Source organism: Carcharhinus amblyrhynchos, chromosome 18 (assembly GCF_965287045.1).
Source record: "Carcharhinus amblyrhynchos chromosome 18, sCarAmb.v2.hapA, whole genome shotgun sequence".
Lineage (NCBI taxonomy): Eukaryota > Metazoa > Chordata > Chondrichthyes > Carcharhiniformes > Carcharhinidae > Carcharhinus > Carcharhinus amblyrhynchos.
This window is the reverse complement of record NC_137341.1, coordinates 22406974-22430948: the sequence shown is the minus strand read 5'-3', so window position 1 is coordinate 22430948 and position 23975 is coordinate 22406974. Positions and strand designations below refer to the sequence as shown.

Here is a 23975-nt window from a genome sequence, read left to right as displayed (position 1 = left end):
TTCAGTCAGGAGCAAAACTGGAATACCCTAGATAAAAAACAAGTTCTCTAGCATGTTGCAAACTTGGAAGCACAAAATAAAATGAGTGTAGTGGTCATTGCAGGACAACTTTGCTTCATTTCCGAATTGGTTTATTGCATATGATAGTATCTCATTGTGCTAAACGCAAAGACATCAGTGCAGCATCACTAATAATCACTATTGTTCATTTTCAGGCAGAGAAAGAATAACACCAAGATCAGATGTCGGATCATTTTGGACTCTGAGCAGAAAGAATAATGACATGAGGGAAAAGGTAATTACGTCTCCTTTAACTTGTATGTTGCAATTTTAGTTCACAAATAGGAAAATTACCTTGATTTGTCTCCTGTGTCATGAACCAAGCTGATGTTACTTGTGCCCCAACTTCAAACATTGGTTCATGGTGGTGAATTTTTTTTGGAATATCGTGAGGAGTCGTGTAAAACCCAGTGAGGAACCAGTCCAGCCATTGAATAAACAATTAATATTTGTTTACTTAAAAGAGAAATACACAATTAAAAGGACTACAATACTCTAAGACACTTATGTACATGAATAACTAAATGCACAATTTATGTAGAAATTCATAGAATCCCTACTGTGCAGAAGGTGGCCATTAGGCCCATTGAGCCTGCGCTGACAACAATCCCACTCAGGCCATATCCCTGTAACCCCATGTGTTTACTCTGCAAATCCCCCTTATAATGTGACAATTTAACGCAGCTAATCAACCTAACCAGAACATCTCTGGACTGAGGGAGGAAACCAGAGCACCCAGAGGAAACCCACGCGGACGTGGGAAGAACGTGCAAACTCCACACAGACAGTGACCTGAATTGAACCCAGGTCCCTGGCGCTGAGAGGCAGCAGTGCTAATCACTGTACCACCAAAGTGCCCATAAGGAGGCCATCTGACCCATTGAGTCTGCACTAACAATAATCCCAGCCAGGCCTTATCCCTGTAACCCCACGTATTTACCCTGCTAATCCCCCTGACACTAAGAGTCAATTTAGCTTGGTCAATCAATCTAACCTGCACATCTTTGGACTGAGAGAGGAAACCAGAGCACCCAGAGGAAACCATGCAGATATGGGGAGAGAACATGCAGACTCCACACAGACAGTGACCCAAGGCTGGAATTGAATCCAGGTCCCTAGTACTGAGAGGCAGCAGTGCTAACCACTGTGTCACCAGTACAGACACAAAAAGAATTATCCCTTGTTCCAAAATATCTACAATCCCATCACTAAAACTTCCTGTTCCCAAATCCAAATTAAAATCTCTAAATCAAATCCAGCATATAGCTACACAATACGAGGCTAATGATCAATGTATTTTCCTGGTTCACCAAAGACATTTAAATTGCCTTTACAGCGTTTTCCTGAAATGCCTTGTTTCTCAGCCTTAGCTGCAACACTATAGTACCTCTGAGAAGTAAACAATGTTAAAGGACCCCTTAACTGTGAAATGGGTCCTAGGATCCTGACTGTGAGTAGCGGACTGGCTTCTGGCTGTGAGCTGTGGACTGATTCTAAGGGGAGTTATGCTCTTTCCCCTTTTGTTATTTCAAACTCGAGAATCAGCTGTCCACATATTTTGAATTTTTTCCTTCTGTGGAACTTAACATTCCTATAGCCTTGAATCCCCCAGTCATTCAGGTAAAATGGTTTTGCTTATGGAATGTAGTGGGTGGGATTTTACAGCTTTGCTTGCCCTGAAACTGTAAAATCCCGCCCGAGATTAATGGACTTTCCCATTGTCTGCCATTCACCTGCTCCGATTCCCGTGGTGGGTAGGGCAGTAAAATTCTAGTCAATATTTTTACAGCAGTCATCCAAGTAATCTTTTTCTAATACTAGAACAATTCATACCTGATCATCTTTAATGCTCTTATTCCCATGGAATGCCCTGATCACTTTTAGAGGCTTGGCTGCCCCTGGGAATGCTGACTGTTACTGTTGCTAGGCAGGTTTCTACCTTTCAAGCCTTTTTAAATTCTTGTTATTATTGCTGCTAAGCAAATCCTTGACACCTGACAATGGATTACTGATGTAATTGCAATTGAGATGTGTGATTTGGGGGTCAACTGAATTTTAGACATGCCCAACCTGGATTGGAATTTCAAGAGATAGCAGTACTGATATGAAATACCACATCTGGTTTAGTACCATACGCTGCTCTGGTCATTCAACTCTGGAGCCTGTGAATGAAACAATGTCTATTCTTGAATCAGAATCCTATTAATTAACTTATGGAGAAGCTATTAATATTCAAAGAAGCACTCCAAAAAAGAAGTTGACCTTCTTGCAACCTCCTGAAAGCAGTCTATGTCTCTACTTTTCTCCGTAATGTGTGGTTGTGGCATCAAGATCCATTACCTTTTTTTCTGATTTGATTTATTATTGTCACATGTATTAGTATACAGTGAAAAGTATTGTTTCTTGCGCATTATACAGACAACGCATACTATTCATAGAGAAGGAGAGAGTGCAAGATGTAGTGTTACAGTCATAGCTAAGGTGTAGAGAAAGATCAACTTCATGTGAGGTAGGTTCAACCAAAAGTCTGATGGCAGCAAGGAAGAAGCTGTTTTTGAATCGGTACATGATTTCAAACTTTTGTATCTTTTCCCAATGGAAGAAGGTGGAAGAGAAAATGTCCGGGGTCCGTGGGGCCTTAATTATGCTGGCTGCTTTGCCGAGGCAGCGGGAAGTGTCGATGGATGGGAGGCTTCTCCTGTTCTACACATCCGTTCCCACTGGGTTATTCTTCATGTCATTTTATGTTCTTCTTTCTCAACAAGTTAACTAATTCCCTTTTAAAAACTCTTCATGGAATTTGCTTCAACAATTTGTGACAGAGAATTCATCATTCCAACCATCGCATGTGTGCAACTTCCACTTTGATTTGTAGTCTTTTATCATCTAGATACAAAATCAAGGATTCTGTTTGCCTATTCCTGGACCCAGACCTTTCTGCTTCTTAACTTCATTTAAAATGTTATTTTAAGATGTGTTTCTGTGAAAGATTTTAATTTTAACATTCCTGGAATATATTGAAGTTAATTTGCTGTAGCAGTATGCTTCCAGTCCAACAAGAGGGTAAGAACTGTTAGAACAAGTTCTGTGGAATGAGTTGGCCCAAGTGGATCAAATATCAATGAGAGAACACTTAGGAGACAGTGACCATTGTATCAAAAGGTTCAGGTTGGCCATGGAAAAGGACAAGGAACAATCCAGAGCTGGGATTAATTGAGGGAAAGCCAATTTTGATGGAATGAAAATGCAGCTGAGTTGATGGAGTTGGAATCAAATGTAGGCAGAAAAGAAGATGTCTGAACAATGGGCCATCTTTAAACAAAAAATATTGCAAGCAATCTTGAGATGCATTTCCTTGAAGGGGAAAGATAAGACAAATCTAGAACATGCTGGATGACAAGAATGATAGAGGTGAAGGTGAAAAGGAAGAAGTGCATGTACAACAGATATCAGGTAGAAAATACAATGTAGAATCAGGCTGAATGTAGAAGAACCAGAGGGGAAATGAAAAATCTAATCAGAAAAGCAAAGAGTGAGCATGAAAAGAAACTGACAGCTAAAATAAAAGGGAATTCCAAGGTCTACTATAGATATATAAATAACAAAAGGGTGTTAAATGAAAGAGTAGGGCCCATTAGGGATAAAAAGGGGGACTTGCATGTGGAAGTAAGAGTAATAGTAGAGGTATTAAACAAGTACTTTGCATCTGTCTTTACTAAGGAAAAAGATGTTACTCAGGCCAAGGTGAGAGAGGATGTAACTGGTATATTGGAAGAATTTACAATTGAGAAGAGGAGGTGTTAGAAGGGCTATCTTTACTTAAGATTGATAAGGTACCAGGATTGGGTGAGATGCATCCAATGATAGTGAGGGAAATGAGAGTGAAAATTGGAGAGGATACTCTTCTCGTCTTCCTTAGACGCAGGGGTGGTGCCAGAGAGCTGGAGAATTGTGAATGTTACACACTTGTTCAAAAAGGAGTACAAGGATAAAGTCAGCAACTACAAGCCATTCACTTTGATTTCAGTGGTGGGGAAATTTCTGGAAACTATAGCTTGGGACAAAATAGTTAGTCACTTAAACATGTGCGGGATAATCAAGGAAAGCCAACATGGATTCATGAAGGGAAAATCGTGCTTAACTAGCTTGAATTGTTTTGCAAAGCTAACAGAGAAAGTTGAAAAAGACAATGTTGATGTGGTGTATATGAATTTTCAAAAGATATTTGATTTCATGCCACACGACAGACTTGTGAGCAGATTCCTAGCATACTGAATAAAAGGGAAAGTAGGCATTTGGATCAGAAATTGGTTGATTGACAGGAAACAGAAAGTAGTGATGAATGATTGGAGGAGAGTTTGTGGTGGAGTTCCCCAGGAGTCAGTGTTGGGACACTTGCTCTTCCTGACATATATATTAATGACCTAGGTTGTGCTGTTCAGGGCATAATTTGCAGACGATACAAAGATTGGAAACATTGACAATTCTCAAGAGATAGACTTGAACTTAGAGCGGCACAGTGGTTAACACGGCACCAGGGACCTGGGTTCGATTCCCGGCTTGGGTCACTGTCTATATGGAATTTGCACATGCTCCCCGTATCTGCGTGTGTCTCCTCCAAGTGCTCTGGTTTCCTCCTACAGTTCAAAGATATGAGGGTCTGGTTGATTGATCATGCTAAATTGCCACTTAGTGTCAGGGAAACTAGCTAGGGTAAATATTGGGTTACAGGGATAGGGCCAGGGTGGGATTGTGGTCGATGCCAACTTGATGGGCTGAATGGCCTCCTTATGCACTGTGGGGATTCTGAGATTCGGAAGGACATAGGCTGTTCGATTGCACAGACAAGTGGCAGATGAAATTCAATGCAGTGTAATTTGAGGTGATTAATTTTGGCAGGAGGAATTTGGAGAGATAGTATTAAATAAAGGGAGAAATGCTAAGGGAGATACAGAAACACAACCTTGGTGTATATATGCATAAATCAGTGAAGATAGTAGGGCATGTTGAAAGAGCAGTTCATAAAGCATATAGTATTTTAGGTTTTATTAATGGGGTATTGGATACAAGAGTAAGGAGGCAATGTTAGACACTTGTTGAGCCTTGTTTTGAGTACTTGCATCCAGTTCCGGGTGTCATACTTGAGGAAGGATGTGAAGGCATTGGAGAGAGTACAGAGGAGATTCACAAAAATGTTTCCAGGGATAAAGAACTGTAGCGAGAAGGAAATATTGGAGTGGTTGGTGTGTTTTTCTTGGAGAAAAGAAAGCTGAGAGGAGACTTGAGGGAGGTATTCAAGATTCTGAGGGCAACAGACAAGGTAAATGATGAGAAACTATTATCACTCGAGAGCATCAAGAACTAGAGGACACAGATTCAAAACAATTGGCAAAAGAAGTACAAGTGATGTGAGAAAATAATATTCAATCAGTGGGTGACTGGAATATGCAACAGTCTTTCTAAAAGAGTGGTGGAAGCAGGTTTGATCCAGGTATTCAAAAGGGAATTGGATTGCTATATGAAAATAAAGAATGTGTGCAAGGTTACGGGGTTGAGGCAGGGGAGTGGGATTAGGTAGAATGCTCTTTCAGAGAGCTGATGCAGATCTGATGGGCTGAATGGTCTCCTTCTGCACTGTAAAGATTTTGTGATCCTGGATAAGCAGATTTCATAGAATCGTGGAATCCCTACAGTGCAGAAGGAGATTATTCAATCCATCGAGCCTGGGCCAAAAAACAAATTCCACCCTGGCCCTATTCCTGTAATCCCACATATTTACCCTAGTTGTCCCCTTGACACCAAGAGACAATTTAGCATGGCCAATCCATCTAATCTGCACATCTTTGGGGTGTGGGAGGAAACCAGAGCCCCTGGGGGAAATCCATGCAGACAAGGGGAAAATGTGCAAACTCCATGATGTCACCCAAGGCTGGAATTGAACCCGGGCCCCTGGTGCTGTTCGGCTGCAGCGCTAATCATTGAGCCATTGTGCAGCAGTGTGACACTTTGGCAAATGGATGGGAACTGACTACTGGCCTCCAAACAATAGCAGTCCACCTGCACTGAGGAAAGTGTTGGAAAGGAGCTTCTGGGGTATGGTCTTCTCCTGACTCCACAATGCAAAGTAAAACATTTTACATCTAGGGGCTCTTCAGCTTCCAAATGTCTTCATGCTGGCTTCACCATGGTAACATCCCCACTCAAAGTTAAAATTGCTGCCTGGGACCCATAATGTTAGCAGACCAGGTTAGCCTACATAAATTAAGAGGTAGCAGGCCTTAGGCAGGCAACTTAGTTGAAACACCAATTAAAATTGGAAATAGAGAAACTCGGTTGCTTTTCAACAGGTGTGGAATTTTAAATGCCCACATACATATTTTCTGCGAGGCAAGTATGTTGAAAATCATCCTCTTGCAATAGTATTTTTGTTTTTACACTGAGCTCCAACTGCCCATTTTGTTTCCCTAAGCATCTGCTTCTGCAGTTTCACAGTCCTTGTCACAATTTACCATGTTATGCAATTTGCTGCGCCAGAGAAGTTTGATATTGCAACCCTACCCAACCCTAATCCTACCCCAAATTCTTGAGTCCAAATTATTTATAATAAATAATCTCTCCAACAAACACCCCAATGCAACAACACTTGTTACATTATTCCCATCTGAAAGAACTCCCCTTTATATCATCTCTTTTGATTTCAGCATTAAAATTGTCTCTATCCATATAGATATATTTCTCCTGAGCTTTGAGCTATAACCTTTGCTGTAAGCTTCTTGTATGTTTTGTTAAATATTTTTGAAAGCTTGTGTAAATAACCCCTCTTTACCTTGAAACAAAAGCAAAACAAAAACAGAATTTTTCAGTGTGCAATTTGTGTGCCGCATCACTGTATGAAGTCGAGAAATTTCTTTGCTTTTCCTGAAAGAATTTGGAGATTAAAGTCTCTAATTTTATTTAAGGCAAATGATCACATTTGTATAAGTTTGTTACAGATTTTATGTGATAAACTCCCCACCAGATGGGCAACATCTGTGAGCGACAGTATGTGTGAATAACAACACCTGTTATTATGGTTCCTTTGATAGTTAGAAAATAAACAGAAGATTTTATTCTTGTTCATTATCCTTGAAAGTTCAATGAATAAACCTTTTTCTATGCTATTTTTGACCAAGTTTGTTTACAGAATCAACAAAGTAAATAAAACTAGTAAACCGCACAAGGATTAATTGTTGAGTATTTAAAAAAATATCTTTTGCTTATGGAATATGCAAGTTAAGAAGATCGTGGAGTTATGTAATTTTATATATATATTTAATTCTAAGAAACAAAGTTTAAAACTACACTGACAATGGAGAAAGTAATTGTGCATGTGTGTGAGAATGCGAAAGGGATATGAACAGATTGGAGAAGTAAGCTTATCAGTAGGAATTTGGTACAGATTTAGGGACTGTTGATTTGAAAGGAGGGACCAGTGGCAGTCCATTCTCCTGGGCCTTACTAGCCAACACTGCTGTTGAGCCACAGCCCAATATGCCAGATCCAAGCAACACCAAAAACCTTTCTTTCCTGCCAGGTTTGTTATGTTGTAACATCTGCTGGTTAAGATATATTTCCAGACTATAGTGTATTTTGAAACACATTTCATCACACACTGCGGGGGATTTTCTGGCCCTTCCTGCCAGATGGATCTTCTGTCCCCACTAATGGTGAACCCCTGCCATGGATTTTCCAGCAGCAGGGGATAGAATAAATGGGAAATCCCACTGACAGCGATAGGACCAGAAGATCTGACTATTGGCCAATGGCGGGCAACCTTCCACCACTGGGAAACATGCCACAGGAAGAAAGAACTGCTTATCTACAAAAGGTTTTGCTGCTTTTATTAAAAAGAAAGGAAGGGGCAAATTTTATGCTCTCCACACCTCTCTGCCTCTTTACTTCTCTCATTACATTTATGACATTGTTTAAAACCTATCTTTATGTCCAAGCATTTGGTCAACTGATCTAGTTTCTCAGTGTCATATTTTGTTTTATTGTATAATAATGCTCCTGTGAAGTGCCCTGGGGCATTCTATTATGTTAAAGGCACTAAATAAATATGTGTTGCTTTCTTCTGAAAGAAACCAGGTTGATTTTTCCACAAGCCACTGTCTATCCATCAAGAATCCAGCAATTAGCTTTTAATTGATTGTATGATGTGCCCATTTAAGTAATTATTTCTGGTTTCCTTAAAGGGATATTCTAAGTTACATACGTTTCTGTCAATGAGCAGAATAAAGCACTGCATATTTCATAATACACCATCAATATTTAAGAAATAGAAAAGACTTGTAATTATATAACTAGTATCTTTCGCAATCACTGGACATCCCAAGTGTTTTATAGCCAATGAAGCATTTTTGAAGATAGTCACTGTAGTAGTGTAATAGGGCACAAATGAAATCATAATCTTTATCCTTGGGAAAGTGAATTAGTTGCTTATGATCAAACAACTGTCAACAAAAGTTCAATAAAATAAGAGCAATATTCTGCTGCAAGTAATCCATTCTACTTACAATGGAACCATCATAATGAGGCCGACTGATTCATTCTCTACACATTTAGCAGACGGATTTGTGTAGCTTGATTCCCTTATCACCTGGACCTCTCAGAATGCATAAATCCTGAAGACCTTGAGCACCATCTTCTGTGTATGTTGGAACACTGACTAGTTTCTATGGGTTATCTTTGTTGTATTGCCAGTTGATCATGATCAATAGCTGCAATTTAATGTGGCCATTTTCTCTCTCCAGTTCACACTTGTAACCTCCTGTGCAAACCTTTCAACACGTAAAACTCATTAACCAATACTTATTTCAAAACCTTTGACTCAGTGCAAAGTCTCATTTTTTCCCCTTCATGTACTTAATTTAAGAAATACCTAGCATAAAGCAAGATGATTGGAATTGTTGAAGGCCAGTCGTCTTAGTCCCAGGATATTGCTGCAGGAGTTCCTACGGGTGGTGTCCTAGACCCTACCATCTTCAGCTGTCACATCAATGACCTTCCAACATAAAGGCAGAAGTGGGGGTGTTTGCTGATGATTACACCATGTTCAGTATCATTTACAACTCCTAGGTGCTGAAACAGCTGTACTTGGACACGGCCAAGATCTGGACAACATTCAGACTTGGGCTGAAAAGTGGCAAGTAACATTCATGTCGCACACATGCCAGGCAATAACCATCTCCAACAAGAGAGAATCTAACCATCTCACCTTGACATTGAATGGTATTATCATTACTAAATTCCTCCTTCATCTTGGGGCTTATCAGTCACACAAGTGTTGTGGCAACAAGAGCAAGTCAGAAATTAGGAATTATGCAACAAGTAAGTCACCACCTGACTCGCCAAAAGCTGTCCTTTGTCTACAAGGTGCCTGGATGAGTTCAACTCCAACAACACCCAAGAAGCTAGATGCCAAAGGCAAAGGAGCTACTTGATTCGCACCCTATCCACCACTTTAAACACTTATTCCCTCCACCACTCATGCACAACGGCAACAGTCTGCATCTTCTACAAAATACACTTCAGCAACTCGCCAAACCTCCTGTGATAGCATCTTTCAAACTGATGTCCTCCACCACCTAGATGGATAAGGGCATTAGGCTCAGTGGAATACCACCACCTGAAAGTTACTGTCCAAGCCATTTACCATTCCTTTACTGTTGTTAATCCTGAACACAAACATATTCAGGACCAGGTTGTCTGTCCTGTACATCACATGGACTTCAAAAAAATATTTACTGTCTTTCGAAAGGGAAAACTATTTGCAGAAAAAATACAAAACAGCAGAAATAAATGAAGAAATCAAATTCTCAAGATCTTGTTCTTGTAGTGAACTCTATTCCAACCCCTACTTGATGATTTTATAGATCCCAGTTTAACACAAAACCTTTTGTTGTTTCTCTCAAACCTGTGAGCAGGCAATCTGCTTCCAGGTTTTAAGAAAGATTCTGATGAGTGAAACACTTAGTTGAAGAACTCTGTCCTGCCATCTGGAGATGTCATTGTGCTATGCTTGGTGCCTCCCATAAATGGCATGGCTGAGCTCTAGAATTTCCTGAATATACTGTGCTGTTAGATTTGTTTTACATAATTTGTTTCAGTCGTGTTTAATATAGCTAGAATGTTTGTTTGTTGTAGTTCAGGCCAAAATAATGGCCTTAGTCTTTGATAGAGGTCAAAAAAAAGTTGCACATTCAGATTTGTCTGAAAGAACATTTCCAGTTCCATTTTCATTTACACGTGCAGAATTGAATGGCCTGGTTAATTAATAAGCCCTCTGTTTCCATGTGAAATGTGAATGTGTGTGATTTCCTGTTTATTTCTCTTTCAGGTTCAAGGTGGCCCTGTATGGCTTTCTGACAACCTGATGAACATGACTCCAACTATAAAATTTAATCCTGGTCACAATCATATTCATGATCAGGCCTACTCACAGTTGATGTCACAACAAGGCTTTTGTTCACAGAATATTCAGAGTTCTAGTCGGCCCTTTAACCAGCAAAATTTGTGCAGTCCCCAGAAACATTCTTCAATTTCTCCGGGACAGATTCCAGGTCACTCTTGTTACATCCAGGCTCAGGCAGCACTCCCACCTCAGTTTGAGAACAATAACAGGGGTCAGCTGTCACCCCACATTGCAATTCATCACCAGCTGTCACCCGCTTCAACATCCAGCTCAAACAATCTCTCAAAGCACCATGGAGCTCAACATGTTCATTTTGATGAACATGACCATGTTTTTCGAGGGCAAGCTCTCTTGGGTAAGTATATGAAGTTTTGTTGACATTAAGCTCTTTTCAAAACTTCTCAAATAACTTAATTGGTAAAGAAGTTGTTTCTGTGCAACTAAGGCTCCACTGACCAGAATTGTCATTGGTATGATTATTTGCCTGTGTTGGGTAAGCTGACATCAGCTAAAACAGCAATATGGTCACTAGATTTGGCTTCATTACCCTGGGATTCAGTTTGTGAAGTGCATGTTTGTGTATAATAGTGTATGTCTATATGTGTAGATTATGTCCAAGTTTTCTTGAAACACTGGAAAGAGTCTGGCGTTCCAGCACAGGTCAGAACTTCCAAGAATAGAAAGCCGGGGAGGAGAATATATCAGGATTGTGTGTTTTTCACCAGGCACAAGAAAGCATTTTGTAAAATAGTGGCATGCAGTTATCTGTCTGATTTAATTTTTGATGATGCATTTTGGTTTATAAACTATAAGTTTAATGAGGCTTGTTATGAGCAATTACTGTAATATCCATTGTCCACCTATAATTGAACCTAACATAATGTAATATATGAGATGTAATATATCACTTACAATGTGCTTAGTTTTATGGTTCTAATTTCTCATATAAAACTTCAACCATACTGAGTAAGATTCTTTACAAAATCCTTAATCTGTTTTTAAACTGCCGTGCAACAATTTCGTTAGACTTTGGTTTCCTGTTTCTCTTATTAATGAATCTGTTCTGATGAACCTCAGGGTCCAGTAGGACAGTTTATGTGAACAAAAAGGAGTGATATAATCCAAGCAATAATATTAAAATATAATCATTGAATCCTTGAAAATAGAAGTAGCCATTTAAAATATTGTACCTGTGGCAGCTCTTTTGAAATAGCTGCCCAATTTAGTCCCACTCTCCAGCTTTTTCCTCATATCCCAGAAAATTTGTTTTCTTCAATTCCCTGTGGAATTTGCTTCCACCACCCTTTCATGTAGTGTGTTCCAGATGTTAACAAACCTTTGTGTGAATAAGGTTCTCCTCTACTTCTTTTGTCAATTATTTAAAATCTATGACCTCGTGACCAATTTGCCAGAGGAAATAAGTTCTCCCTCTTTGCTCTGTCAAACCATTAATAATTTTAAATTCCATATTAATCTTTCCCTAATCTTCTCTACCTAAGGGGAACCATTGGAACAAGAATAAGTATCTAGTCTCTTGACCCTGTTCTGCCATCATTCAGTAACGTCAGTCAGCATCCACTACCTAACTCCATATACCCACTTTTGTCCCATAATCCCTCAATACCCTTGGTTCACAAAAATCTGTCTTAGAACTAACAATAATTGATCAGCATCAGTTGCCATTTAGAAAGAGTTCCAAACTTCTTCCATCCCTTGTGCGTAGAACTATTTCCTAATTTCATTCTTGAAAGACCTGGCTCTAATTTTTGATCCCTGGTCCTAGACTCCCCAGACAACTGAAATAGTTTCTCTACATGTAGCTTATCTGTGCCACTTAACAGCTGAAAACTTTGATCAAATTACGCCTTAGCCTCCTAAATTCCACAGATCGCAATGATATTTGTCTTTGTAATGGAACTTTTAAAGTGCAGGTGGTAAATCTATGCGAATATTTCCTCCTTAAGGCGTGCATCCAGAACAAATAACATTACTGCAGCTGTGGTCTAATCAGGACTTTTAATTTTTAGCCTTTTATCATTTTCTGTATCTGTTGATAACATTTTAATGTCTGCATCTGTGCTCCAAGTGTCTTTGGCATTCCACTGTTCCTCAATTTTTACCATTTAAAAATTCTGTCCTTTTTAGGTTCAAAGAGGATGACCTCAAAGTTCCTATATTGAAATCCACTTGAATCAGTAATGCCCATTCACATAATTGGCATAATCTATCAGCATCTCTGTAATTTTGTACTTCCATCACCTTTTCTGTTCCCTAACTTCACTCCTGAAAGGGCTGATTCTAATATTTAGATGATGCCCATAGTTTAAGACTTCCTAGCCAGAGGAAAAGGCTTCTCTCTATCTGCTCTATCTTTCCCCCTATTGATTTGAAACTTTCAATCAAATCTCACTTAATTTTCCAAACTCCAAGGAATATAAACCGGGTTTGTGTAATTTATTTTGTAATTTAACTCTTGGAGTCCTGGTACAATTCAGGGAAATCTGCACTGCACTCTCCCCCTCTCCCCCCGCCCCCCCGCCCCCAAGGTCAGTATATCACTTCTAAGGGGTGGTGCCCAGAGCTGCTCACTGTATTCCAGCTATGACCAAACCAGAGCTTTTTATAACTGAAGCATGATTTCTATCTCCTTGTATCCTAGTCCTTTAGGTATTAATATCAGTCAGTATTCCATTAGTTGTTTTGATGATTTTATGTCCCTATTCATGGCATTTTAATGATCTGTGTACCTTGGACCCCAAGTGCCTTCAGACCTCTAACATTTCATTTAGAAAATACTCTATCCTGTCCATTTCAGGTCTAAAGTGGACAACTTCACATCTACTTTCATTGAAATTACCACAATTTTACCCAGTCATATAATATATCAATATTTCTTTGTAATTTTATGCTTCCATCTACACTGCTTATATTTCCTCTAAGCAAGCTTAAATATGTATCTTTCTGTCCCATCAGCTAAGTTGTTAATAAATATGGTAAATAGTTTCATCCCCAATACAGATCCTTGTGGACACCACTTGTCACATTCTGCCAATTAGAGTACCTCTCATTATGTTTACCCCCTTCCCAAGTGAAACAGCGATTTATTTATGCTGTTTCCAGTTTAGCATCCGCAGCTCATGGTGCCATCTCCTTCACATTGGGAAGCCTAAATGCGGATTGTTTTGCAGAATGTTTGTGTAAATTTCAAGCCTGTCTTTGAACTTCTGGTCACCTGCCATTTTAATTCTTTGCTCCATTCTTAACCTCCCTGTGCTGACCTCTGATACTGTTTGGATTTAACTCATTTGAGGCTCAAAGAACAGTACCTAATTTTTCACTTAGACACTTTATATAGCCTCTGGGACTCACTGAGTACAGTATTTTCAGATCATAAGCATTTTTTGGATGGCAGCTGTTTATAATGATCCTGCTTTGCCATTTACAGTTGCTTTAGAGTCATCGTGTTTCACTATCACCTCCTCTAAATTTACAACATAATCCCTTTTGTCATTTCTTCTCTCCTGCCTTCCACCCTGATACAGATCTTCCATTTTGTTCTTTGATTCCCACCATGACCTCCTTAGCATTTCCCTGACTCAGTACCTGTTTAAACCCTGCTACGGTTCTATCTTTTTCCAGTTCTGAAGGAAGATCTTTAACTCGAAACACCCACTTTCTTTCTTTTTCCACAGAAGATGCCCACCTAAGTATTCCCAGGACTTTTCCATTTTTATTTCAGATGCTCACCCTCTGCAGTGTTTTGCTTTTGTATTCAGAGGGATTGTCTCTGCCCTCATCCCCTTTCCTTCTTTCTTTCCTACCTTTCCTCACATACAAGTACAAGTTACTAATTATGGTTTATTTGTTGGATATTGAGAAATTCTCTAAACTAACACATTTCTTAATAGTCAATTTTTCTTTGGAAATCATTCGGCAACCAAGATGAAACATCAGAATTTTTTCCCAGGCACAACAAATTCCTTGTTGAAGTCCCATGTTCAGAAGAATAATCGGCTCCATTCCAGACTCAGCCAATGGACTGAACACAGCTACTCAAATCCAGTGCCCAAATTGCTCGACTGTAATGATGTTCTGGACTCTCCAAACTCCCACAAAGCCCTTCTTCAGGAACATGCTTCCAAGTTCAGTCTACAGCCCTTCTACAGTCACATAGGAGAACTGCATGGAGACATCCCAGTCATTGTGCAGAAGAGGTAACTATATGTTTTCACTATTCCAATATTTTTCTTTATATGCTATTTGCTATAGGTCTATCCAAGCCACTTATCATACCTAGCTCTGGTATCTTACACCTGGATTTCTGCCAATAATAGTTGTAGATATAAGACAATTACTTTATATTGGTTGATCTTATGACTTCAGGAAAATGTACCCTTTTTAACTTTGATATCGACACCATCCCAAATCCCTTTCCATTTCCCATCATGCCCTACAAGTTTTTGCACTGGAAAACAAGCCCGTGTTCCAATAAGCACTGGCTATTCTGAAGTTGGTTTATATTTCTGATGCTTGTGATTTTTTCAAATTTGGAATTGAAAATATAATAGAAGTATAAATGCTATTCGGACTAGTTTGCAATCTTCCTACTAAGCCCTGGTAACAGGAACGATCCTACCTACTATGGTTATCTTGATTATATCAATCTTAGGATTCTCAGGAATGGAGGGAAAAAAATAATTAAGCACAATAAGTCCCTCCCTTTTTGACTGACCATTTGCCACTGTCTGTCATAGTCCCAAATCCTTTCTATCTCCATAAATGTATCTAATATATTCTCATTTAACTGCATCATTAGATGAGGTTCCCTCGTAAATTATCCCAGTATTCTGTTACTCTTTCAGTGAAAGGTTTCTGCCTGAATTCTTTTATTTTTCCCTATTGGGTTTTCCGTAATGTTTGACTCTTGCAATTTTGCCAAAGCCAACTTTTTGTCAGTTGCTTTCATAATCTTGAAAACTTCATAGATGTAGCTATCTTGCACGTTCCCCGAGAGGCGTGCACAATTATTCATTATTAAAGCTGGCGATCACACATAGTATGAACACTGGGGCATCTCAACAATGTTGGTGAAGTCTATAGCCTCTGCTTCCTGTAGGGCCTGGCCCCCATCAAGTTGATGTCGTTGGTTGCCTAAGCGTACAGGGCTTCCATCAACTTTTGGATGTGCTTGTGTGCAGCGGACTGAGAAATGCTGCACAGGTTTCCATTGGAGGTTTGGAAGAACTTGGGCGTCCACCAGCCCCATGAGGTGCAAGGTCCAGTCAATCTCCGTGCTGAGCTGGCGTCTGTAGTGTCACATGGCATCCTGCAGCCCTTGAAGGACATGGAGATCCTGTAGAAGCAGGTCTCCATCTCCAACATCCTCTGGGCCCTCCTTCGGGCCAATAGGTAGCTGCATCCTGACCTCGACCAGCAGCGCACTGTCCTCCTGTTGTAGCCTCTGGCCACCTCCCTCCTCCTCAACAGCTACAAGATTGACCATCAGGACTACTGGCTCCACACCAAATCCATATTTGCTTGGGGGGTGGGAGAAAGAGAAAGTGAGAGCAAGAGAGATAGTCCATAAGGTTATCCATCCCAGACCCCTCACTCTCTCCCAGCAACCTGAGTCTGAATGAAGCCAACCTGACACCTTTTCATGGTGATGTGTCCAACCTCAGTGGGCTGCTGACTGTTGCCACATCATCGGCACTGTGGGCACAGAGAGTATGAGGGTGACTGTGAGGGAATTCCCATTGGGAATTCTTGGAGCATAGGCAAGAGTGCACCCACCTGGACATCTGTTGGAGTGGCTTACAGGAATGGCTAGCATTTCAGACAAATGGTGGAAAAGCACCCTCATGACTATCGCAAGGTGGGTTCCCATCAAGGGCAGCACTGCAGAGTCCATGCAGTGTGAGGGGCCATGTTAACATTAGCAGAACTCCTTTGATTGGAGCAACAGATGCCAAGCATGGTTCTTGTTACTGTTAGTGGAGCCTGGGACAGAATTCTGCAGTCAGCCACAGAAAAGAAGAAAGACGGTAGACTAACCAGAGCAACAGCAATGGGGCTGGGAGTCAACCTCATGTGAACCTCTCGGAGATTGTGTAGTAGCCAGGGGGAGTGCACGCAACACAAGCCCCAAGACAGCAGTAACCCCTGACTTGCATGATCCCTCAAACCCATGCAAACCCCCACCCCACACCATGGCAAAAGCTAAGACTTCCCCCATACACCTACAGGTTGGTGCTCAGTGTACTCCCCTCCTCACTCACCTTTCACAACTTCTGTGTCTGAACCACACTTTATAGAGCAGTAGTCATGTCAGTGTGACATCTCCCTGGGGAGCTGGGAAACATCCGGAAAGTAGAAAACAGCCATGCTGAACTTGCTAAAGGTATTAAAATCCATTGAACTGCATGCTAATAAGTGTCACAGCGATTTTGGTCACGAAATAAATCTCGTCAAGAAAGGGCAGGGAAGATCCGAAATAGCGCAAATCAGATTTTTAGTATCACATGCTATTTTCCCAGCTCGATTGGTGGGATTAAGTGGTAAGATTGTGCTCTATGGGCGGAATTTTCTGCAAAGGTTTTCTCGCCCGTTTTCTCAGCAAAGTAGGTAATAGTAATTTATGCCACTCTGTGCAATCCAGATGCCCTAATGTGATCCTTGCCAGTAGGGGAGGGGTGGAGTCTCAGCTCACTGGGAAGCCAGCTGCCGAGCTCTGGGGATGCTGTTACGCAGTTACCCCGATCTCCCAACATACTGTGTGCTGCCTGATGCCTAGTTGACAGCACCAAGCTGGCAGTGCCAGAGTGTGAGACTGGTGTAACCAGGGTGCATTGCCTGGCCTCCCCCCACCCTCAATCACCTGGGGGGCTTCAATGGCCTAGTGGCCTCTGGTTCTTGTTGCCATCTGTGATCCTCGCCAGTGAGGAACTCAAATGGCAAGGGGTCTAAGGCAAGTGAGCCTGGATGACGTCATTAATATTTATATCAGTCTCATGCTCCTCCTGGGCGTGAGGCTGATTTTGCCAGCAAAACGAGGCTGGCAAATTTGAGAGGTAAGAAATCGGGCTAAAACCTGATTTTTTTTCATCTTTCGTCCCCATCTTACCAGCTCACCATGCCACTTGATCAGTGTGGCAAGCCAGTAAGATCCTGCCCCATATGTTTTTCCCTCCGGTTTCACATTATCCTTAACTTCCTTTTTCAACCATGGCTAATTTATCCCCATCCTCAAAACCTTCTTCCTCACTGGAATATATCTTTGTGAGTCATGAACTAATTTCATAAGCAGCTGCCATTGCTGATCTTCCCTGCTAAACTCCTTTCCCAACCACTCCAGCCAATTCTGCCCTCACCCCTTTGGAAGTACCCTTACTTAGGTGTAGCAAAATTGATTCTGACCCAAGTTTCTCACTCTCAAATTGAATGCTACATTCAACCATGTTATTTATGGCCCCTTTCTAGGAATCTTTAACTCAGCCTGCCTCATTATATATTACCCAATCCAATATAGCAAGATCCCTGGTTGAATCCTCATGGCTACAGCTGCCAGTTTGATTTTCTCAATCAACATGTAGATTAAACTCACCCACGGTTAAAGTACTGTGATTTTTACGTGCCCTGAATTGTTCTCCATCCTATAGTATGGCTACTGTTAGGGGGCCTATAAACTACTCCATCAGTGTCTTCTTTCCCTTGTTATTTCTTACCTCTACTTATATGGATTCTACATCTTCTGATCCAAGATAATTTCTTGCTATTGTACTTATTCCATCTCGTACTAACAAAACTATCCCATCACCCTACCTGCTTGTCCTTACGAAAAGTCACATAACCCTGCATATTTAGTTCCCAGTTTTGACCTCCTTGTAACCACGTCTATTTAGTTCTTATAAGGTCATACCAATTAATCTCAATTTGTGTCCTTAATTCATTTATTTTGTGCCAAATACTATGTGCATTTAAGTGAAGAGCCATTAATTATGTCTTGCTACAATTTTTTTCCTTTTTGATCCTATTTGTTGCTTTTCTCTTTGTCCATTCTGTCCCTTCCTGACGCACTCTGGGTATCCTTACTTAACTAGGTGCCTTGTAATGCTGCCATGTCCTTTGGCTTTGTCCCCACCCCTCTATTTCCCTAGTTATGTGGTTTGCAAGAAAACTAATTCCAGAACGGTTCCTTGTAAACGTCCAAACGGTACAGACCCCACTTTCCCCAGTACTGATGTCAGTGCCCCTAAGACCAAACCCAATTTCTCCCACACCAGTCTTTGAGCCATGTAGCCACGTCTCTAATTTTATGCACCCAATGCCAATTTTCACACGGCTCAGGTAGAGATCCAGAGACTAACCTTTTTTTAACTTTGCTCGTAGTTCTCAAACTCTCTATGCAGATCCTCTTTGCTCATTCTTCTTATGTCATTGTCACCTACATGAACCATGACAATGGGAACCTTCCCTTCCCATTGCAAGTTCTCATCCAAACAAGCTGAAACAATCCCAAAACTTGTTGGACAATTGCAGAAGCTGACACACCTTCCCTCTGGGTTGCTTTAGTAGCCTCAGCTGCAGTCACACCCTCCTGTCTCTGACCACTTTCCAAACCGGAAACTTCTTTCCTAAGGCATGTGACCGCCTCCTGAAATAAAGCATACAGGTAACTCTCTTCTTTACTGATGTGTCACAGTGTCTGCAGTTCAGCTGCCAGCTCAATGACTCTGAGTCGAAGCTCCTCAAGGCACAGGCATTTATTGCAGGCATGCTTGTCCTGGATCACACTGGTGTCCATGACCTTCCATGTGCTGCAGCCTTGACACATCAAGGCTGTCATACTTATGATCTTTAACTAGTTACCTGACTATTTTATTCAATTATTTATCTTCTTTTAGATATTAATTAATCTTACCACAAACTTTTTTTTATTAATTCATGGGACGTGGGTGCCGCTAGCTGGTGAACATTTATTGCCCATCCCTAGTTCCCCTTGAGGGCTGTTGAGAGTCAACCACAGTGCTTTGGCTCTGGAGTCACATGTAGGACAGACCAAGTAAGGTCAACAGATTTCCTTCCCTAAAGGACATTAACGAAACAGATGGGTTTTTTCTGATAATGGTTTCATGGTCATCAGCAGATTATTAATTCCAGATTTTTTTATTGAATTCAAATTCCACCATTTGCTGATTTGAACCCGGGTGCCCAGAACATTACCTGAGTTTCTGGATTAATAGTCCAGTGATAATGCCACCAGGCCATTACTTCCCCCTGCAGGACAAATTTAAACCTTTGGAAAATAGACCTTGACCATTTAACTGGATACTTGCCAGAATAGAAGTCTGAAAATACACACCAAGAGATTCAAGAACACCTTCTTTCCTGCTGTAACCAGACTTTTGAATGCTCCTCTTATATATGGAACTGATGTTCTCTGTTGCTGTAATGCTATATTTTACACTCTGTTCCACTACTTGGATTTACTTATGTGTGGTATGATTTGTACGGATAGCACTCAAAACAATACTCTTCAATGTATCTTGATATATCTGACAATAGTAAATCATATCAAAATCAAGTCAAACACCAACCACTTAGCTCCCTGTTACAGAATAGCAGAAACCAATTGCAACATAGTGAAAAAGTCAGAAAAGCAAGAGTATTGCCCTCTCCACCTCATAAACTTCCTCTTCTCACCAAACTTCCACAGTGTCCAAAGCCACACTCAGTGCTCATTGCACAGAGAATGTCTGAATTTATATGTTCTGAACAAAGGACTATCTGGACTATCTAATCCCAGGTGGAACAGAGACCAATTCAAGTTAGTTTCCTTAATTCTTTCAGCTGCTCCCCATATGTAGCTTCTCTCCCCATAGATGACACTTACAATAGTTAAACAATACTTGCAATTAAATGTTCAACGTAAATACAAACAATATTAGATTTTTAGAAAAATGTTTCAAATTTCCCTCTTCCCATCAAATCTCTATACTCTGTCCAAAGCCATACCTAGTGCTAGGTTGGATAATATTTTCTTTTCAATTTTATATAGTGTGTACATATATTGAGGGTGAACAATCGTGTTTATTTCTTTTACTTCAGCACAGAACAACCATCAACATGGAATCATCCTCGGAGCCCTGAACTAGCAGAGATGCCACCTCAATCCAGGCTAATTCAGTATTGCCAAAACCAGCTGCAGAATACAGGACAACAAAATTCTCCTCATCTCTATGAGAGGATGGTTAAAGATCCTCCAAAATACCCCCTCTGTGGCCTTTATCCTTTCCCATCTTCTGAGCTACCACCAAACAGCTGTTACCCTTTTCATCTGCAGAACCCTCTGCTCTTGGATTTTACTCAGACATCTCATGCTCCCTTTGCACAGAATTATGGGAGAGGAACATCTTCAGATCTATTGGATCAACATCCACTGGAAATAGGTCACAGCCCAAACTCTACAATCATTCCCAACAAAACGTACCCAGGACACCACTATCAGCAGGAGCCAGAGATCTCCTATCATTCCAGTATTAACTCAAAGACATTTCAAGGAAGCATTGAGGTAAGGAATATTATAACTTACAGTTTTGGTTAATTGTTGAGTGACTTTTTAAAAAAAAGTTGAAATCAGTAATGTATTTTAAACTCTAATGTGGAAAGATGTGATTTTACATGTTCTACACAATATTAAAGTGTGCATTGTCCCTTGAGTTGGATTTATATAACAAACACCTATTTATTTCCATTTATATCTACTTCTACACAGAGAGCAGTTGATGCAGATGGACTGGGCTAGGAAATTTGGGAGCATTGTATCTTTTGGTATCCAAGAGGTGCACTTTACTAAGAAAAGTCTGCCCTCATGTCTACCAAGTGAATTTCAGCTTTCAGCCAGGCTGGAGTCTAATGTTTTTTAATTGCTGATTTGTACAATGTTTGGAATCTCAAGCTGTTGTCTCTGATTATGTTGTATTCATTTTAAGTCTCTGATTTCCATTCACAGTAACTATGTTCTTTCTGGTAAGTACTGAAGTGTTAGGTATGCTATTTGTTTGTCAGAATAGAGTTTTAAATAAAACCATTGATAGTAGATTCAAAAATAACTTTTATTTACCAAAATATTTCTGGCTGGTTGTATCCCTCCGTAGCCATCCTTGCATTTTTTTTAGTTCATTCCCTTGGATGAGGGAGAATGACATTATCATTTCAGCAAATAGAAAATTGTTGGTATATTTGAAGTACGACTTTCCTTAGGTGAGTTACCTGTTGGGTACCAAAAGATGCAATGTATGCTGAATGACCAATGCCCCTAAATTTGCTCACCAAATCCTTTTGTGTCAATTGCTCTATCCTACTCTGGCAGGATCTAGTGAAAGGGTCAGAGAGTAAAAATAGGTATAAATAGGAAATAAATTAAAAAGGTTTTGATCCATTGGAGTTCTGGAAATTGGAAATGATTGGAGCTAAATTGGATTTAGGTTTTTTTTGTAATTCCTTCTGAGTAATTCATAATTGTAGATCCTGCAGCTTGAGTTATATTTCTAGTGGAGATGCTTAAAACTGACCATTCATATAATATGATGGAAATAGATTCAATAGAAGTTTTCAAAAGGGAATTGGATAAATACTTGAAGAAGAAACAAAAGTGTTATATATGTGGGGATAGGGTGAAGGGCTAACTGGATTTCCTTTGAAGGAGAGACCAATGGCCTCCTGTTATACTGTACAATTCTGATTCTGAATAACAAAACAAATACTTAATGCATTTGGTGCTGTTTGGTCCCTCCAGAAAGCTGGTGCCTTTAAATGTGTACAGTAAGAAGATGTGACTACTACTGATGATTGAGTAATTATCACCCATTTTTGTTTTTAAGATGTGATCCAACGCTGAAATACATAATTCTTAAAAATAATTGCAAATCTCCATAACCTCAGTGCTTAGTAAATGTATTGCTTAACATGGAATTTGGGTATACTGGAAGATTCCAGGCATAAATGTTGACCTCAGCCATATGTACACTATAAATCGTCCCAGTTGCTTCCACAGAAGGAAAGGAAAATCACAAATAGTTGCAGCATCTGACCATAGTTCAGTGATCATTGCTGAAATAAAGTGCCTATCTTAAAATACAATGTGGCCTAGGTCAGATCCAACCATGTTGGTAGCTTTAATTACAAAGAATACTTCTCTATTTTGTTGCTGAAGGGAAAGTAACTTTCACTTAAGGTTTCAGCATGTGACTAGGTTTTTTTAACTAAAATTGTGAATGAATGAAATCACGTTCAGAGCACTGAGCTGCAAGGATGTTGATCTTGTATGTGCTTTCCATCTACACAATCAACTTTTTGTTACGTTTTCATCATGCTTTTGTGTACTTTTCATTATAAAGCATTTAGAATGGAAACTTCCCATGTCAGCTTAACACATGTAATTATATTTCCTAGCAGTGGTAGGGCTGTATTGCCTCTATTTTGCATTTCATAGCTCTCCAATCAATATTGCATAAAATTTCCAATAATCCAATCTGCTTCACTTCTCTGCTCCCCAAAGTTTAACTACAAGTAATACAAAGTTATACTGTATCAAAATAACAACAATGTGACTTAAAAATGCAGGTTGAATTATACTTGAATTATGCCCAATTATCTCCCACCCTAAAAATGACATTTCTTTTGAGCATGAAAGTCTTGACTTCCAGGAGATTGACTTAGGTTTATAAATATGATTTTGATGATTGAAGAGGCTATCCAAATGCTTCCTTGGAATGTACAATGACAGCTGAAGACAAGAGGTGTGAATCAAAGCCCCAGTAGCCTGCTCCCCAACCTGCCACATGTCCTCCCCTCCCCCCAAGTTAACCTACCTTAGTCTCTTTGAAAGCTGAGAAATTGTTCCTTTGTTTATATTTCAACTATCCAGACAGTTAATGAAAAAAATCAATCAATACAATTTAACAGACTGTGACATTTAATATTCTCCTGAACAAGAGAAAGCATGTGTTTGTAGATATTAGCACCCCACCTTACTAAGTGTGAGACTTGAATACTAATGTTATTTATAAAGAATATCCAAGATTTAAGTCACAGCACTTGCTGTTAAGGTCTGCTGTTCTAAATGTAGTGGAGAACAGCATTCATCTGGTTCCACCTGAAGTTGATTTTTCTTCTAATTACTCCTGAAATATAAAAAAGCAAGTTGTGGTCAATGAGGTGTTTGGAGAATGGGGTCCAGTGATGAGGAGGGGATGGAAATGCATTCTTCTTGCTCTCGCACCATGGGCCAGAATTTTCTGGATGGTGGGATCTTAGGCGCAAGTCAAAAAGTTGGTGGGGATCAGCCCAATGCAATTTCACGCTGTAATGAGCATTGATTAGCAGAAGGCAGATTGGCCAGCAGCTCTCCAATCATTCCAGGAACGGTGCAGCAGTAGCCAGAAGATGTGGAACTAAGTGA

At 40.1% G+C, this 23975-nt stretch overlaps 1 protein-coding gene across 2 annotated transcripts in view; it reads left to right on the top strand.

Annotated features, from left to right (window-relative positions):
* The window catches only part of LOC145354910 (ATP-dependent RNA helicase with zinc finger domain-like), a 377450-nt gene that overhangs the window by 299170 nt on the left and 54305 nt on the right, over positions 1-23975 (top strand). For both annotated transcript variants that reach the window (XM_080206535.1, XM_080206534.1), the window contains 4 exons: positions 216-295; positions 10439-10868; positions 14481-14727; positions 20621-21083. In XM_080206535.1, coding sequence (XP_080062661.1) covers positions 216-295; positions 10439-10868; positions 14481-14727; positions 20621-21083 — 1220 coding nt within the window. The remainder of the gene's footprint in view (positions 1-215; positions 296-10438; positions 10869-14480; positions 14728-20620; positions 21084-23975) is intronic.